The 19,669-nt window shown below is 37.5% G+C and overlaps 2 protein-coding genes across 2 annotated transcripts; both read left to right on the top strand.

Annotated features, from left to right (window-relative positions):
• The first annotated feature begins 1,149 nt into the window (after window positions 1–1,149).
• On the top strand, window positions 1,150–11,983 carry phf10 (PHD finger protein 10). The gene is made up of 12 exons (XM_061666872.1): window positions 1,150–1,286; window positions 2,417–2,526; window positions 2,618–2,748; window positions 2,901–2,984; window positions 3,095–3,219; window positions 3,306–3,455; window positions 4,360–4,469; window positions 4,820–4,958; window positions 5,853–5,990; window positions 8,949–9,057; window positions 10,810–10,998; window positions 11,072–11,983. Exons 1-12 carry the CDS (start codon window positions 1,215–1,217, stop codon window positions 11,167–11,169), a joined length of 1,455 nt encoding a protein of 484 aa, XP_061522856.1. The 5' UTR covers window positions 1,150–1,214; the 3' UTR covers window positions 11,170–11,983.
• Window positions 11,984–15,405: 3,422 nt separating this feature from the next.
• On the top strand, window positions 15,406–19,573 carry psmb1 (proteasome 20S subunit beta 1). Its single transcript, XM_061701425.1, has 6 exons — window positions 15,406–15,601; window positions 15,951–16,058; window positions 16,165–16,246; window positions 18,200–18,329; window positions 18,490–18,596; window positions 19,030–19,573. The coding sequence occupies exons 1-6, from the start codon at window positions 15,501–15,503 to the stop codon at window positions 19,213–19,215; spliced, it is 714 nt and encodes a 237-aa protein (XP_061557409.1). The 5' UTR covers window positions 15,406–15,500; the 3' UTR covers window positions 19,216–19,573.
• The last annotated feature ends 96 nt before the right edge of the window (window positions 19,574–19,669 follow it).

Genomic DNA, 19,669 nt, shown 5'->3' with positions numbered 1-19,669 from the left:
TAACAGATCATAACCTGGAGTCCTGTCATATTTGTTGCATTAATGTTCCATTTTCTCTGGTTAATTAGAATGGATTTAATAATTTTAATTAATAACAATTATTGATAAATTATATAAAATAATATAATTATAATAACATCAATGCACAAATATATGTATTTATTATTTATATTAATTTTGTATTTGTATTTTATTCATTTATCTCATTAAATAATGGCTAAGTTGATTTATTGTACATAGTGAAAGAAAATAGTTTTGTAAAAGGAACATTTTTACACATTCTTTTATTATTAAAAGAATGGCCAGTTCATTATAATTAAAGTTTTATAATGAATAATAACAGGATATTAATAAAATAATACATTTCATATATTTACCTTTTCCAGATTTTTAGTCATGTTCTATTTAATTTGTATTCTTTTCTTTTATTAAATAATTGGTCAATTAATTATAATAATATGATTTTGAAATAATACATTTACAAAATGAAAATGCATTATTATTTCAAGTTTTAAAATATATATATATATTGTACGCATTTTACACACACACACACGCACACACACACTGTTAACTGTTTAAAAATCAAATGTGGCCCTAAGACTACATTACATAATATTTCTCATGTTTGGGAATACGTGGCCCTAAGTGCTATGCATATTTAATGTTTTGCTACAATACAATTGCATTAAATCTTTAGAAACTTTTTTATCTAGTTTTATTTTATGTAAGAATTTGATTTAACTTACTGTATATGCAATACATTTTCATCAAATCATTATCGAAGCATGTTTTTTCCCCCGTTTTTCTTATATTCACACAGTGATTATGTTTAAACTGTGCATACTGTTACAATGGCTTACAATAATATTAAATATCTTTTTTGGTATAAAACCTAAAATCTGTCTTTTTTATTTTACTTCCCATCTTACAGTATTTTGTTGTTGATCACGATGGTGGTATTTGGAGCGCTAAGTATTTGTTTAGGTGGTACTTCAGGTGAACCACTGTGTTACTATACTATACTATACTATACTATACTATACCATACTATACTATACATTATTATATTGCCGAGCTCCGGGTCACCAGGTGGCAGTATGGTTCGGCTATCATACATGAACCGCCCATAAAAAACATAGAGAACGAAGACATAACGCGGCTAGTTTTGCTAGCTTCCAGCTAGCCCAGCAGCAACCTCAAATTAGCGAAACATGGCTGCCGTGCTCCCCCCGAGACCACCGTGCGACAGCAACCCCGCTACGCCCGGAGCACAATCCCTAAAGGTAGCGGCGGTTCTGCTGAGAAAAGGGGAATTACTAATATAATTGTTTCGGGAGGTCTGCTTCTTCCCATGCTACGCTAAAAGCTAATTAGCACCGTTTTGGCTGCCACTGTTGACGTATAGTATCTGCTCGTAGTATGCCTTTGTTTTTATCTCCACGTGATTGTGCCATGTTGGCTAATGTCAATATTTTGTACTTAATGGACTACAATATGTCAATTTTGTTCTTAGCGTCTGATGTTTTACTAAACAGTGGGTGATTAGAGTCTATTACTTTTCCACACAAACTGTGTTGTTTCTGCCGTTAATGCAGTGATACGTACCTGTAACAATATAGATGTTATTATAAGTTACTGAAGTTGTGCAAGTCTTAGTATGTCCACTGATTTACGAAGCTGTCTGTTCTGTTTAGTAATAAATCAATTAATAACCTCCCCATTATTAAATTTGAACCACTACATATATTACGTTATACTGCATTACAGAGTTGTTTGAGACGTTTGTTAAAATATATTTGTTACCAGTTGTGATTATCCTTGTTTTTTATTTTTTATTTTTTGTGTTTGAACCACTTGGTTCGCACCTAAACACATCTCAAAGGCACATGTATTACATTAGAAAAATTTGATGGCACACCACCAAAGTCAAAAAAAGTGTATCTACTGAAATAATAATGATCTCATTTCAGTTTACACACAATTATACTCTGTGTGAAATCTGGGATTGTTTATTTGAAGACAAACCTGATAAACTAATTTATCATTTTTTTTAAAAACAATTTTTATGCTTGGTAGTCATCCTTGAAATGCCCACCTCACATACAGTGGCTATAAAAAGCCTGCACACCCCTTTTAAAATGCTCTTGGGATTAAAAAAAAAAAAAAAAAAGCTTAATTGGACCACAACACATTTTTCACTTGCATTTTGAGTGATTTCAAGTGTGTGTTTTTTTTAATTGTTTTTTTTTTTTAATTATGAATTTATTTTATTTTTGTACATATTTTTTTAAATCTAGGTTGAACTTTTTGGCCATAACAATTAAGAGACATTGGGTCATTTCCAGTGGCATCGTGGTTACGATTCACTGCTAAAGCCTATGGTTACATTTTTTTTAATTGAAATTGTCTTTAGGAGGACATAACAGGAGATGAGTCCAATGATGGAAGCCAACCTCCAAAAAGGCGACGAATGGGTTCAGGGGACAGTTCAAGAAGTTGTGACACCTCCAGTCAAGACCTTGGGTGGGTCTGCTTATAGTTTTTAGAAATTATCTATCTCGGCTAAATATGGATACGTTTTAAGAATGCTGTTTCTCCCACACACCTATTCCAGGCCAACATATTTCCCAGCAGAGAATTTGACCGAGTACAAGTGGCCAGCAGATGACACGGGAGAGTATTACATGTTGCAAGAGCAGGTCAGCGAGTATCTGGGAGTCACATCCTTCAAGAGGAAGTACCCGGGTATGAACTGGAGTCTCTGTTTTTGGAAAAAAAATAAAATGTTGTGGATAATTTAGTAGAAAACTAATTAAAGTGAGAAGAGAGAAAATGTTTATAGCTTTTACAAGCAAAGAGGTGTAGGTGTGTCATATTTTATTTTTCTACTACTCTAGATATGGAAAGAAGGGACCTATCACATAAAGAGAAGCTCTACCTACGTGAACAGAACGTGATCACTGAGACACAGTGCACTCTGGGTAGGAAGCATCCCCTTTCTAACTTAGTCAGACCAACATTGGGATTGGTGTCAAGGAATGACGGTGTGAGGTTGATGTGGTTAAAGTAAATGTGATCTGTTTGTTTCCAGGTCTAACAGCTCTGCGGAGTGATGAGGTCATAGACCTGATGATAAAAGAGTATCCTGCCAAGCATTTAGAGTACTCGGTCATTCTTCAGGAGAGAGAGCGACAGAGGATAGCTAAAGAGTACTCTGTAAGTACATAAATTCAAATGAAAATGTTATCGTGTATTTCACAATAGTCATATGTTTACTGTGCACGTCTACTGTTGTGTTAAAGCAAATGCAGCAGCAGAACCCTCAGAAGGTGGAGGCCAGCAAGGTTCCAGAGTACATTAAGAAGGCGGCCAAAAAGGCGGCCGAGTTCAACAGTAACTTCAACAGGGAGCGAATGGAAGAGAGGAGGGCCTATTTTGACCTCCAGACACATGTAAGTCTATGTTTTAAAATTTTGCATTAGCCCAAATAATGATGGCACACAATGGTTTATCTAACTCATAAATATTGTTAAGGCTTTGTAGAATTTGTTTTTCAATTATTATCATTGTTTTTTTTTAACTGCTAACATGCATTCAATTGTCATTTATGAGGGATTTACTTCTCTCCTTAAACTGCATGTTGGTACTGAGTGTACGGTATACATTTGCTATACAGAATTTGAGACGACAAAATGCTAAATGCTAAACGGTTAGCAATTGTGATTAGGATTAGCACGCTAGCGATTACCATTTTAGGAAAAAAAAAAAAAACGCTAACTACATTCAGCTCACTCATACATCATGTTATATGTAGATTACACATCAAACAGTGGCTTAAAAATCACTTGTAAAGTCTCCACTGTCATTTTTGGCAAAGGTTTTCACTAACCCAACACTGCAGCTGTCTGCAATAAATGTCTGTGTGAAACATGGGTTCCGCCAGCGCAAACATGGTTCCGGGAGGAGCTTTATTTATTTTTTTGCTCCCGGGCGGGCGGAGCTGAACAACAATTTTTTCTTCAACCTATTTTTGAAGTCGATTTAGCTAAGTTATTCGTTATTTTATTTTTTTAATATAAATTCCCCAGCCCTATTTGAGAAATATACACCTGATAGCTAAAACCCACAGGATGACGTCCTGCATAAAGAAACCTACAATCCCACTGTTATTGATTGCCAGTGTTTCCCATTAATTACTTTCCCAGTCCACAACATCATTACTAATTTTATTGTACACAAAATGTAACTTTTTTTTCTCACTTGTAATAATTAAAGACCTCCAACATTTTGGTTTGTGCTATGAATGCGATCATTTTTGGTGTAAAACCTCATTCTTGACTTTATTTTGTTTCTCAGGTTATCCAAGTGCCCCAGGGCCGGTTCAAGGTGCTTGCCCCAGAACTGACCAGGACGGGGCCCTACCCAGTTGCTCTTATACCAGGGCAGTTCCAAGACTACTACAAAAGGTAGATTACTCTTATAGAAACATGAATTAACATTAACTAACTCCATGTGTGGCAATGTTTATTTTGCTCCAACCCTTAAAATTGAATTCCCATGTGGTCATATAATTTGGAATTCAACCAACATTTTCACACACTAAAGTCACACACCACAGCTTAATTTTGTGAGACTAGAGAAATTTAAGATGGTGACAGTTTGACCCTGTAATTAATTGTTTCAAAATCTGCACAAGTTGGAGATGAAAAAGTAGAACACAGTCTGATGCAGTCTTGAGATTGTGTTCTACTTTTGAGGTTTGACTTCATTATATGTATTGTTGTGCTCTGAGTCATAACTGTATTGTGCCTAACAGGTACTCTCCCAATGAGCTGCGTTACCTGCCTTTGAACACAGCCCTGTTTGAGCCTCCGCTGGATCCAGAACTCCCTGCGCTGGACTCAGAACCTGACTCGGATGATGCAGAGGATGATAAAAAGAACAAGAACTCCTCTGTAAGGCATTTGGAGGGGCACAACAGTGCCGACTCCCGTCCTGACACATAACCAAATCCAGTCTGTTGTGGATGAGGGAGTAGGAAGTGGCCACTGTAAACTGTGCCTCGGGCCGGGCAATCAGTCAAAATTATCGATGAATTTTAGTTCATTTGTCAGGACATTTTTTATTTTTTTATTTTTAATAAAACATTTTTTAGGGACTTCCGTAGTTCAAAGTGCATCCGATCTGGTGTGCATTGCTTACACTAACAACATGGCTGCGAAGACAGAGGCGTAGAGTCAGTGGTGCCAACTTAACGATTTGGTCACTGTATTTAGAGACTTCTCCCGACCCTTCTCGCAATTTTGTTTCAAAAATGCAACAAGCGAATTTAACTACCACTAAGAAAGGGACATGAGCAGACTCATTTTCACATTGTTTTGCATATGACGCAAAAGGAGTCAATTGCGCTGAGTGTTGCTAAATACATGGTCCCCATTTAAATGTTGAAAACGCACTGATTTATTCATGTTTGAAACTTTTGACCTGAGGTATGTGCTTCCAAGTTGCAAATATTTTGCCACGGTCGAGACAAACGTATGAGAGAGCTAGAGGGGTGCAGCGTTACACTCACATTTACTTATGGGCTGGCTGAGCCATGGAATTTGATGTTAATGTTAATTAAGTATCATGTTTATCGTGTTTGACTTAACTGACAGTTTCCCAAGAGGAAGCAGTTATATTTATATAAGCTAAAGAAAAAAAAATATTTAAAACTTTTTGGTGGTGTTATGAAGACAGTAAGTTAAAAATCGCAATAATGCTATTAGGCTAACAATATTTTATTTTATGCCAGCCTTTATTGAACCAACATAACTTTGTGGTCATCTCACGTCACTCTGTCTCTGCAGGACAGCTCTTCAGGCAACACATCAGACGGTGAAAGTCAGGAGGGAGGAGCCCACAAGTCCAAGCCCAAAGACAGGATGTCCACGCTGGGCAAAGATGGCAGCCACCGCCACTCCCACAAAGTCACCCCCGGGTACAAGGTAGAGGACAAAACCACCTGAACTCTTCTTCAACAGCAGCAGCAGCAGCACTTTTCTACCCCTCCTCCTGCTCCTCCTCCCTTTTCTACTACTACGACCGCCTCCTTACTCCATACATCCCGACATCCCCTCCCTTAGCTTTCTTCACTTTGTTCTCCGGCTTCTACAGTTTGTCTCAGCAGGGACCAGCACACACATTTGCCCACACACTCCCACTGAGACTCCTGTTTTCACTTTTTCTTTTTAGGACTACTACATCGTTCTTTTTTTCTCCTTCAACCAGACTGTGAGCAATAAGAACAATAAGAAAGGAAAAGCTCAGTTTGTTTTGCATTGCACTTTTTTTTTTTACTTTTTCCAGCAAGAACAAATTAATTTTCCTTTTTGAATGTCTTCAGTTTCTCACCTCACTTGTCAAAAAAAGATATTTGCAAGACAAGTAATATGATCCTTTGGCTGCTACATTTTCATTTTTGATAAAGACAACAGACATTCATTTTGTGGTTGCTTTAAAAAGTAGTCGATGTTAAAAGTAGAGAGCATTTTTACCATGTATAACTGAAGATTGCAACACAAATGTTTACTGTGTTTGTTGGTGTTAAAGATATATGCTATGTATTAACGTGGTGTACTGTTGGTCTGTGGGTAAATATCAGAGCGCGCTGTTCTACAACATAAGTGCATCAGTGGAGCGACAACATGCTAACCTTGTTCACACTGAGCTCAAATGCTGGACACCAAAACATTAGCTTGTCTCTCCATATCAGGGGCAGGGAACCTACCGTACACAATGCAGCCCACGAGAGCATTTGATCTGGCCTGGCATGCAGTTTTAAAAACAAATAGAACCTCCAAAAGAAGTAGACCAAAAACATTAACCAACAAGTGCTCATAATATAAATAATGAAAAATTATTAAACCGTTGCATCATATTTTTATCTATTACATATTTAGTATGGCCTTTATTAAAGCGCTTTATCAAAACGAAATTGCCCTTAATAGGAAAAAGGTTCCCCACCCCTGGTCTTTAACATCACATAATTACTCCAAATAAAAGCTTTTAATAGAACATGGTGCCTTGAGATAGGAGTGACTTGACTTACGTGCTTTTCATAATACGAGCTGTCATTCGGCTGATTCTTTGCTTTGATTTCCGAGCACAAACTTGAGATATGGGCGCTGTACAGTGGCATTGAATTCAACTCAACTCAGCTATTTGCCATGTAGTGAACCATTCATCAAAATAGAGGCTTCAAGCTGTTTATTGCCACTCCTAGTTGAAGTTTACTGTCAAACCAAGCATACAACAAAGAGAATGTTGCGTATATAAAACCACATAGCTTTGCCTTAGGAAAGTCCACTTATAGCTTAATATTAAGAAACAATGCAAAACGCAATTGGCATGCTAACGGTTAGCATTGATTGACTCGTTTTTGGAAGCAGCAGATATTTGAACAAAAATGGTGGAGCGACACATGTAGACAGATATAACACTATTCACAGGTATAAATGTTCCTTATAAATTACTAATATGACAGCACCTTACTCAGTCACCTATAGTAGTAATATTGGTAGAAGTAATATGTACAAACTGTTGTTGTTCTGTTTTTATAAAATACAGTATTATAGAGTGCTATTTTTCCTTATTAAAAAACTGAAACAATTTATTTCTTCATTTTAGGAGGGAAGCTGGAACGGATTAATGGCATTTCCATTCATTTCAATTGGGAAATATGATTTCAGATACAAGTGTTTTGCGTTACGAGCAAGGTCAGGGAAGGAATTTTACTTGTATCTCAAGGCACCATTATAATCAAATTAAGACATTATATTTGGACTAAAATTAGTTGTTTTCAGTTGTCTTTAATTTACCCTTTAACTAACCATTTTTGTGTCCAGTCTGGCTCTGCAGTGAGGACATGGTTCTTTTCCTAGTGTTTTAGTGTGTTAACAGTTAGCTATTACAGTATGAGGAAATGTTTTTGCACGTTTTTCTTAGTTTATTTATGTGACATGCAGCTACAATTTGTGTGTCCATGTACTATTTTAAATGAGTACAAAAAGGACCTAGAGTAACTCAAAATATTTATTTAAAAAAGGTCTTTCAAAAAGTGACGCTTTACTTTTGTAACTCCAAAGTAACGTGCACCTTCTTCTGAGTTATGTATATATACATTTATATAGTTATTATTCATTTAGAAATATTTCCCTATCCCCAGATTTTGTATATCACAGTGATTGTTGCAGGCTGGTTAACGCCACTTAGTTCTGGTCTGGCTCCAGTCGGTAGTGAAGTATATGCAATGGTTTTTGACTGTTTTGAATAATGTGATATTTTCACAATGCAGCCTATCAATAAATTCAAGTCATGATACAAAACTGATATTAAATGGAGTAATTCCCTGTACTTGCATTCCAGGTGCTATTAATGTTTCTTCTCATTCCAGTGTTTCTTAAATTATAAAATTAAAATGAATTATCTCAAGAGGAATAATGGTAGGTAGGTGTGCAAATCTACAGAATTCATGTCAAGTTGCAGTCACATTAAAAGCTGTATTCTGCAGTATATTGGTGATAGATTCCGGTTTTAAGAAATGAGCTCTGATTTTCTCCAACATGGGAAACAATGTGTTTGTAACAAAATTGAGGACTTCTTGAAATCAGACATCAAAGTGAGAATTGATCTTTGGTGCTTGTAATGGGGTCAGCCAGACACCATTTTTCAACTCTGCCATATTTTAGTCTATTAGTATGTTGCACATTTGTTACAATATATTTTAGAAAACATTTTTTTAGAAAATTGCTCTACAGTCATCTTATACAATTAAGGTTTTAAATATATTTATTTTTAATTCATTGGCCTTTTCTCAACACTTATCAACTGGGCTGTACTGTGTATTGAACATGAGTTGAGTGTGCTGTGGTGACTGGTGTTTATAGCATTGTTCTGCCTTGCAGCCTAAGGTCATTCCCAATGCTATATGTGGCATTTGCCAGAAGGGTAAAGAGGCCAACAAGAGAGGCAAACCTGAGGCGCTCATTCACTGCTCCCAGTGTGATAACAGCGGTAAGTATACAAACTTACACACACTTTTTTTCCCCCAGACTCTTCCCTTTTATGTATTGAATTTACCTTAAATTTGGGGATTTACAGTCCTATTTGTGTGTGCAGACAAGGGGTCATGCAAGTTTGTGTATTCAAGACATATCCGTTGAATGGTTGATGAAACTGTAATGAAGCAACTTTCCCACTAAGTACAACAGGGTTTCCCAAACCAATGGTCCTGACCCATATTTGGTTGTCGCCAGTTGCATATTTATATATTAAATTTGTATTATTTATATAAATTAATGTGACTCATAACATAATTTCTTAAAAATGATGATTGTTTGTGTAGTATGGTAAATTATTGTATTCTTTATTATTAATTTATGCACAATGCATGTTGGTGTTAGGGCAATGTGTGGCATTGATGTCCTGAGGAGTGACCAAATTTCAGTTTGGGTTGTAAGGACAAAACATTTCGGCAACCCTAAGGCTGATCGGCTTCAAACGGTGATTAATCTAATGAAGATAAGCACATTAGAAAATGGAAAGAACTTACAGTGGATATAAAAAGTATACACACCCCTGTTCAAATGCCAAGTTTAATGTAAAAAAAAAAGAAAAAGACCAATAAATTTCAAAGCTTTTTCCACCATTAACCTGCAACCTTTTCATCTCAATTGGGCACCCTCTTATAACTGATATGTTACTGTTTTCAGAATTAGCCAATCATTCAAACCGATGTTAAATGGGAGTCAGCACACACGTGCCAACATTTAAAGTGCCTCTAATCAACCCCAAATAAAGTTCAGTCAGTCTTGGTCTCATTTTTTCTTTCACAAAAACCTGGCATTTGAGCAGGGGTGTGTAGACTTTTTATTTCCACTGTGCTATATATTAGAACATGAGAAAATCCCAGAAGCAGTCCAGTGATATATATTTATTGTAGTACTTGTCTCTAACCACGCGTTTCTCACAAGTATGGCTTTTGATGTTGCTACCAAAGATCAGGAATTGTATCTTTTTTTCAATTTAATTTCATGCTATTGTTAATATTTAAACGTTCTTGTTTAACCGTTTGAGAAATGTGCAAAGTTCAGGTAATGCATGTCATTCTCAAGAATATTAATTGAAGACAAGTTACACATAATTAGTTCATATTTAACGTTGTTCAGTTACTGTTTAAGGTGTCATTGAGGGACAAACCCTGAGTGCTACGATGCCAATCGCCTAGTCAATGTTACCAAGCAATAGTTAAAGTTACTGGTTTCAGTTTTATTTTACTAGATAAAAATCTCACAACACACCACCAAACAAAACTGACACAAAAAGCATATACTGTATACTGAAATAATGATGATCGTGTCTCAATTTAATCACATTTTACTGAAATCTGGGCTTGTTAAGAAAGCTTATTATTCCGTTGCGTGACAGGTACCAGATGAATACACAGGTACATTCTGCCATCTAGTGGAAGAGCATTTCATTTTTTTCCTTGTCACCTGGCATGGCTGGCTTAGGTTAGATAAACAAAGACATACTATTTGTACTAAATAAATAATTTCTAACTAACATGCCCGGCACGGTGGTTGGTAATCACTGGTTTAAGCTGCCTGAAAATTAGATGTTAGTAGATTCATTTCCTAATTATAAGACCTTAAAACAGTTGAGTCTTTGAAGTGTTCCCTTTGAGAGAGTGCTCTGTGCATTTCTGTCAATGGCCTCATGCATGTGTGTGTGTGTCTCATCTCTGTGTTGTTTCACTAAACGCAGGCCACCCGTCCTGTTTGGACATGAGCGAGGAACTGGTGTGCATGATCCGGACATACCGCTGGCAGTGCATGGAGTGTAAAACGTGCACCGTGTGCCAGCAGCCCCACCATGAGGACGAGATGATGTTCTGCGACAAGTGTGACCGAGGCTTCCACACCTTCTGTGTTGGCATGGGCTCCATCCCCACAGGTCATTGTCTCTCCCAGAACGTTGCTGTTTATGTGCTTTTCATTGCATTAAGTAATTATTTGTGATGGTACAGGTCTTTGGCTGTGTGAGGTGTGCGATAAAGATTTCAGCACACCCAAGAAGAAAGGTGGAGCGAAAACACCAAAGAAACCCAAGTCAGTGCAAAAGTGACTTCAGTGAACTCCAATAGACCACAACCAGGGGTCGCCAACCTTTTTGAAACTGAAAGCGACTTAGTGGGGCAACACTTAAGATCAAGTCAAAAGGGACGAGAGAACAATGGGCACAACAACAGTCAGATCAACAACTATCATCTCTACAAGTGTTTTCATTTTCAACTGATCAATTATACCACATTCCTAGGAAATCACAATGTCCCCTCACTGGTAAGCTATGTTTAGAACAAGCCTGTGGGTTACTCATGTGGTCCTTGGGGCCTATCTTGTGCCCGTGGACACATTATTGGTGACCCCCATGCTAGACTGAATGATGATATTTAATCGCAAGTGCTGTTTGGGGATCCGCAATTTCAATTTAAGCACCCCAACTAAATCTCATGACCAACTTTTGACAAGCTGTTACCAATTGGCAAGTAATATACAGCGGCTGAAATAAGTATTTAACACGTCACCATTTTTCCCATTAAATATATTTCCAAAGGTGCTATTGACATGAACATTTCACCAGATGTTGGGAACAACCCAAGTAATCCATACAGACAAAGAAGAAGAAGAATAATCACCTTTTATTGTCATGAATGCAAGAGAGTAGAACAAATCAACTCAGAAATTAAGTTGTGTGTAGTAATGTGAAATGACACGGAAAAAGTATTGACCACGACAACTGATATTTATTTAATACTTTTGTACAAAAGCCTTTTGTTTACAATGACAACTTCAAGACGCCTCCTGTTTGGAGAAACTAGTCGCATGCATTGCTCTGGTGTGATTTTGGCCCATTCCTCCAAACAAGCAGTCTTCAAATCTTGAAGGTTCCGTGGGCTGCTTTTATGGACCTTAACTTTCAGTTCTTTCCGTAGATTTTCAATTGGATTCAAGTCAGGTGATGGGCTGGACCATTCTGTCAGCTTTATTTATTTTTTTTTTGAAACCAATTGACAGTTTCCTTGGCAGTATGTTTTGGATCATTATCCTGCTGAAATGTCCACCCTCGTTTCATTTTCATCATCCTTATAGATGGCAGCAGATTTTTGTCAAGAATGTCTCTGTATATTTGCCCTTTCATCCTTCCTTCAATAACGTGAAGTTTACCAATACAATTTTATGAAAAGCAGCCCCACACCATCATGTTCCCACCTCACAACATGACTGTTGGTACGGTGTTTTTAGGGTGATGTGCAGTGCCATTTTTCCTCCAAACGTGGTGTGCTTTATAGCATCCAAACAGTTCAATTTTGCTCTGATCCGACCAGACTATATTCTCCCAGTATTTAACTGGCTTGTCCAAATGTTGCACAGCAAACTTTCAACAAGCTTTAACATACTTTTTTTCACCAATGGGGTCTTGCGTGGTGAGCGTGCATACTGGCTATGACGGCGGAGTACATTACTCACTGTTTTCTTTGTGACAACAGTACCTGCTAATTCCAGGTCTTTTTGAAGCTCAGGTGGTCCTTGGCTCTTGGACAACTCTTCTGATTATTCTTTGCACACCTCTGTCAGAAGTCTTGTGAGGAGCACCTGATCTACGCAAATTTATGGTGGTATGATTGGCTTTCCACTTTCGTATTATGGTCCCAACTCTGCTCACTGGAACGTTCAGAAGCTTAGATATGCACCTTTAACCAATGCCATCGATATGTTTTGCATCAATTAGTTTGCGATGGTCTAGCGACAGCTCTCTGTTCTTGCCCGTCATGAGATGTGTCTTGACTCACACCTTGGCAGTGAGACCTTTTTGTAGGCCATAATTTAGGACTGAACCAGGTGATATTGATTATTGGTAGATTCGAGGTGTTGTCTTGGCTTTCCATGCCTTTTTGCACCACCCTTTCTTCATGTATTCAATACTTTTCTCTGTGTCATTTCACATATTTATGCGCAACTTCATTTCTGATCTTATTTGTTCTACTTTTTGTATGTATGGATTACTTGGGTTGTTCCCAACATCTAGCGAGATTTTCAGGTCAATAGCACCTTTGGAAGTATATTTAGTGAGAAAAAATGTGACGTGCTAAATACTTATTTCAGCCTCTGTACCTGTAAATGCAAAGATGACCACACAAAAGTCAGGTTAGTGTCTTACTGTCCACTACTAACCAAGAGGGAGACGTATATTTCCAGACTTTCAGTATCCATTAGAGATAGAAAGGTGATCTTTTAATTATTAGTTTTTTTTATTTTTTATTTATGGGATGGGATAATCTGATTGTTCAGAATTCCACTGTCATCTTGGACACTATAATGATAGCTGGAGTTGTGAGGTAGTGGAGGTATGTCTGGATGTAGCTAAACTTGGTCATATTGTTCTTCAGGCCACAAACTAATTGATCTTGAAACTGTTGTTTGCAGCCAAGTACTGCACTCCATTTTTCCAAAATTGCTTCAAGATCAATGAACAATTCCACATTAATTCATTATTATGCCCATCATAAGCATCCACACCTGGTAAGAAACAAGGAAGCGCTAACTTCTTAGCGAGACAACGATGACATGAAAAGAAGATAATACACTGTTTAATATTGTTAGATTCCCATGATATGAATCTTTGTAGACTTTTTTTTTCACCCCCCACTCCCTTTTTATTTAACAGTGTTTTTTCTTTGGTGTCACCATTTATGGCATTACAGTACCAGTGTTTGCATGTTATCCCCATGCCTGGGTGAGTTTTCTCCGGGCACTCCAGTTTCCTCCCACATCCCAAAAACATGCGTGTTAGGTTGATTGGAGACTCTAAATTGCCCGTAGGTGTGAATGTGAGTGCGAATGGTTGTTGGTTTCTGTGCCTTGCGATTGGCTGGCGACCGGTTCAGGGTGTCCTTGCCATCTCCCGCCCGGAGATGGCAAGGATAGGCTCCAGCAGCCCGCGACCCTAGTGAGGATAAGCGGTAAAGAAAATGGATGGATGTTTGTTAGCAATGTTACACAATTTATAAACTCCATCTGACTATTGATGGTAGTGTCACTCTTTAACAGTGTGTCTTTCTGGAACAAAACATGTGAAAGGGATAAATCTGTTTTGGATGAATAAATGGTGCTATTTAAATGTATTTATTATTATTTTTTTTTAATCTAGTTGTTAAAAAGCAAAGGTCAGGCTCGTAGATTTCAAATCATTTTATTTTGTTGTGCAGTCTTATTTAAATGTTTCTTGAATTCTGTCATGGTGCTAATGATCTTTTGAAATTTAGTGTCAAGTTTTTGTCCTGTTCATTAACAAAAGTGTCTTTATGTAAATAATATTTTCACCGTACTTCTCTTGTAATAATGCCTCTGACTGCAACAAGCATGTCAATCACAGCTATAGTAAATCTGCTCGTATTTTTGGATTTGTCTTGAAAAAGTATTTTTGTACTTTTCTAAACATGTTCTGTAGTGGTACGGAATGGTAATTTGTTGAAGTCTTAGTCACTGAACAATGTTGTTGTTGTTTTTTAAACTAAACTGTACTTATAAGAAATATATCAGTATGTCACTCTTTTTTTTTTTTTTTTTTTAATTAAGTGTGTGATTTGTGTAAAAGATGCAAATGTAAAAGTCCCAGGATTGGGCAGCTATATCTAAATATATATCAGTAGAAACTGGTTTTCATATGTATATATTTTTTAATATAATTTATGTTGTGTCTCCAATATTGCATTCCATGCTGTTAGTCAGGTCGTTTTGCCCTTGTGAAGATTTTATTCCCCCCCCCATGAATCCACATTTTAGATGTAACATTACTTTTTGGGAGGGAACTTAAATCAGCAAAGTGAGGTGAGTGTAAACTTGTCTGCCTTTTTTTTTTTCGTGGTTAACCTTTAGAATTCTAACCTGAATGTCCTGCTCTTAAATTCCCAATTACGATGAAAGTAGACAAAATATTTTTGGGGGGTAAAAAAAAATAGAGAGAGAGCGAGAGAGGGAGTGCTCTCCAAAAGTATTGGAACAGCAAGGTTAATTCCTTTGTTTTTGTTGTATACTGAAAACACGCACACATATATATGAGTTTATATTTTATATATATATAATATATATATATATATATATTATATATATATTATATATTATGGTGCCTCTGTCAATCACACTGAAAAAGTTACCGATTGCCAAGAATGACTCACGGAGAAGGACGCAAATTTCAAGTTACCCTTTAGTTCTAAACTGAAAACAGTTTGCCAATCAAAGTCATGGCATTGTACAGCCAGAGAGGGCGCCCGCGTAGAAGGGCCAACTGGAATCTTCCCTCAAAGAAGAAGCTGCCATATTGCAGTGATACAGCGACTTTAGAAGAGTGCTCATTAAAGGATTTTTTTTTAGTTTTTGTATCTGTAATTTAAAGAAATGCTCTCAACTCAAGCTTTTGGAGACCCTGGCAAGATGAAGGACTATCACTACACGGGTCCGGTTGAGCACCGTTTTTCCCCATATACATTCAACGGAGGGTAGGTTTACTTTTCACCTACTAGCTCGTTAGCCAGCAAGCTAACATTTACCTCTCAAGTGAATGGTCAGCTAATGCTTTGGCTTGACGAAAGATTATCATTTCGATACACACATTAGGCTATAACTTTTTTTAAAATGTATTTTATTTTTATTTTTTTAATTGGAGACACCACAGTGGCAGAACGTGGTTTTGATATGGTCAACGATAGATCACCTTTGTCAACTACGGTTTCACTTTCCAATAACGCCGCTTCTGTTCATATACTGTACTTGCTTCGTAGGTCACGGCAAGAGTTGCCTCCAAAAAATAAATGGATGTATAAAATCATGTCATACGTTTTTTTACAGGACTGTTCTAGCGGTGGCTGGGGAAGACTTTGTCATTGTAGCTTCCGACACCAGGCTGAGTGAGGGCTACTCAATCCACAGCAGAGAGTCGCCAAAATGCTACAAGCTGTAAGTGCTACTTCCACTGTACTGTAAATAAGTGATCACAAAGGACTTATATTATAATGTATCTTAATGCAAAACTTGGTTTTGGTTATCCTGTTGTCTTTTCCAGGACAGACACAACAGTAATTGGCTGCAGTGGTTTCCATGGTGACTGTCTGACTCTGACCAAAATCATTGATGCCAGACTCAAGGTGGGCAAATATAACGGGCATCTTGTGTTTTGGCTGCATATCTGATATCCCGTAGGACATGCATTCAGAAATACATGCGGTGGATATAGATGGTGATCATAATACAGTTGTACCTTGACTTACGAGTTTAATTTCTTTTGTGACCATGCTCATGACTCAAAATACTCAAATAATCTTTCTCGATTAAAATGGAAATGTGACCGGAGACAAATTCCTTGTGTGTTTTTGGACCTACTTGGCAAATAAAGATGATTCTGATTCTGAAATACCGTGAATCTTGTTCACAAGAAATGAGGCTTTACACAATCAGGATTTTTGGGGCCGATCAGTGAGTTTAAAAAAACATCCGATCACAGGATGGAGCAATGTGTCTATTTAAATGACTTATATATACTTGTACTTAATTGCGCAACATTTTTTATTTACAATAAATGATGTATCTATGTTCCTATATTTATGCCTGTGAGGCATAGAGACAGACAGAACAAATTAATGGTCTTCTATTAGATGGCAGGAAGTACATACAGTAATTAATGTATCGACTTTTTGTGACATTTTTGTTTGTTGGTGTGCCGTGAGATTTTTCAATTGTAAAATATGTGCCTTGGCTCCATAAAGTTTGGAAATCACTGCTCTAGTCAGATCTTGTATTCTAATAAGCCAACTCAAACAGAAATAATGGGTGCTAACTTACTGTAATTAAATTACTTTATTGTAAGTAATTAACACACACCAAAACTTTAGAGCATGATTTGACAGAATCCCTGCATTTTCATGTACAAGTGTTAGTGCTAGTTAGTGCGGAGGCTACATAACGTTTTGTTGCCTGCTTGCGAGCGGTATCGTTTTAAAAGTACGTGAACATACCTCAAGCAAGCCTTAAACGAACGTCCTCTCCCGAGCACCGGTGACCACCAATACACGTTTTTCCCCATTTTGTTCTGCTAAATACATGGCGCGATCCATTATTGTTGTCGTCGCCATGGTACGAGTGTATCCGGTTGCTTTTGAGTTGACAAGATGAAGCCCAGTGATCTTAAAAAAACGGGATGCAGTAGTGTCTGAATGGAAGATTTTATTGCAGTAGTCTGACATAGTGCAATCGTGAAAGACCAGATTTGTCTTGTAATCTGATCCACGCATTACGTGTTGTCTGTCCCACACCGCCGACATGTTTTTTTGTTTTAACTAACATTATTGGTAGTCAGATATTTACAGTACTACGTCAAAAGACGCTCGACAAGGCAAAAAATAGCTTTTGGATTCAAATATACTGTACACGAAGGCGACGCGGAGTAAATGTCTTTTGCGGAGATGATCGGATCGTACAAAATGCTAATTATGTGGTAGAAACGTGGTAGTTCTGAGGCTATGTGACTCCGTAAGCTGCAGGAGTATAAATGGTTTTTCGCAGGGAATAACAAACCTGTGCTTGTCTACATGTGTTGCTGCACCATTTGTGTTCAAATATCCATTGCAGAAAGCATTATAGCTACTGCAGCATTGAAGCTTGTTTCAGTAGCCCATCTGCGCCAATTTTGTATTTACGTTCCTAAGTTACAGTATGTGGTTTGGTTAATACATGAGTAATTCAGTTTGTTTTGGCTCAACTTCAACTGGTAATGGCAATAAACAGCTTAAAGCATTTAACCTCTTTAAAAAAATGTTGTAAGGTGAAATTCGCTGCCACTATTTAGTGCTCATCACTCAAATGTTTGTGTGTGACTCAAGGAAAAAAAAAATCAACCAACTGACAGTTTGTATCTCAAAAAACTTGTCTCGTCTCTTGTAAATCGAGGTACAACTGTGCTTTAAAAAAACTATCCAAAAAAGACTGAATAATGAAATTAAAACAAGTGTGTTTATCGCCACTGTATTTTATAGTTGGTATCATATGACATGTCAAATTTTAGTAGTAGCATATCAAAGTGATGGAGCCTTCTTTCCTTTCAGATGTACAAACACTCAAACAATAAGACCATGACGTGTGGAGCCATCGCTGCCATGTTGTCCACCATCTTGTACGGCAGGAGATTCTTCCCCTACTATGTTTACAATATCATTGGAGGCCTTGATGACGAGGGTACGGGGGGGGGGGGGCCTGGAACACACACATCTAACATTGTAACATCTAACATTCATGACACGTAAATATGGGTGTTTTACATGGTCTCAAATTGAAATTGTTCAAAACACTCAGTGTGTTCTTGATAATGAGATTGATAATAACAATTATAATGTAGGCAAGGGTGCAGTCTACAGCTTTGACCCAGTAGGATCCTACCAGAGGAACAGCTACATGGCTGGGGGATCAGCTAGTGCTATGCTGCAACCACTTCTCGACAACCAGGTACACACTATGATGTTGCTGTCAAATAGGGATAAAACGATTAATTGAATAACTTGAATAATTCAATTACAAGGAAAAAGTTGCCACTGGCCATTTGACAGCCAGCCACTAACATGAGCCCACAACAGCTAACTCTCCGTTTTCATTCGCTGACTCCCACGTCACTCACCAGGCCAGGCCCCACCTTTGAAAGCCACACACACACTCAGTCACCCATCATTTCTAACCTGAAGATGGTGACCCCAAGTGGACAAATATAATACCTGCATCTCACGTCCTCATTTTGCTATTGAAACAATGCAAAATCAGTTCTTACTGGATTAATTGATAGGATAATCTATAGAATAATTGATTCTAAAAATATTCAATAGCTCCAGCCCTACTTTCTAGTATAACCATTGCTGCGTTGCACTGACCCACGTCTCCTTCTCAGATCGGTTTCAAAAACATGGAAGGTGTGACACGTATTCCTCTGAGCCTCGAGAAGTCAGTTCAGCTGGTCAAAGATGTTTTCATCTCGGCCACGGAAAGAGATGTTTACACCGGAGATGCCCTTCAGATCTGCATTATCACAAAGGACGGAATCAAAGAGGAGACTGTCACACTGAGGAAGGACTGAAGACGACGTTGTTCCTTCTTCCTCTTCTTCCCTCCACTTACGCTTCTTTTCAAATTCAATCTGCTGGTTTGGCCGCTTGACGTCAGATTCTATCAAACAGGAGTGTTGATCCAGAAAATAAGGAATTTGTTTTAGACTTGAACCAGGAAACACACATTAAATTTTTTGATACCTGTAACTCTTATTTTTTCCCCCCCAAGTTAACGCATGGCTTTATTTTTCCTGTTGTCATGACCAGGATCCTTGATCAACACTCCTGTTGTTATATGTCTGCCCTGAAAAGTTCCCATTATGAGAGGCACCATACTCTGTTATTCTTTTTACATTCTTAATAAATTTAAAGAATTGAAAAACCACAGTTTATCTTGTTCAGTGTCCTGTTTCTTTTGCATAATTAAACTTCACCCTCGAGTTGGAAAAGGGGAAATGCTTCACTTCAGTCATTGTATCACCT

Source organism: Phycodurus eques, chromosome 2, assembly GCF_024500275.1.
Source record: "Phycodurus eques isolate BA_2022a chromosome 2, UOR_Pequ_1.1, whole genome shotgun sequence".
NCBI classification, from domain to species: domain Eukaryota; kingdom Metazoa; phylum Chordata; class Actinopteri; order Syngnathiformes; family Syngnathidae; genus Phycodurus; species Phycodurus eques.
This window is presented reverse-complemented; position numbering and strand designations above follow the sequence as displayed.

Coding starts and splice junctions, on each gene's coding strand:
- phf10 (XM_061666872.1), top strand. CDS start 1,215: ATGGCTGCCGTGCTCCCCCCGAGACCACCGTGCGACAGCAACCCCGCT. Junction 3,220..3,305: donor GGATAGCTAAAGAGTACTCT/GTAAGTACATAA, acceptor GTTGTGTTAAAG/CAAATGCAGCAGCAGAACCC. Junction 3,456..4,359: donor ATTTTGACCTCCAGACACAT/GTAAGTCTATGT, acceptor TTTGTTTCTCAG/GTTATCCAAGTGCCCCAGGG.
- psmb1 (XM_061701425.1), top strand. CDS start 15,501: ATGCTCTCAACTCAAGCTTTTGGAGACCCTGGCAAGATGAAGGACTAT. Junction 16,247..18,199: donor TCATTGATGCCAGACTCAAG/GTGGGCAAATAT, acceptor CTTTCCTTTCAG/ATGTACAAACACTCAAACAA. Junction 18,330..18,489: donor TGGAGGCCTTGATGACGAGG/GTACGGGGGGGG, acceptor ATTATAATGTAG/GCAAGGGTGCAGTCTACAGC.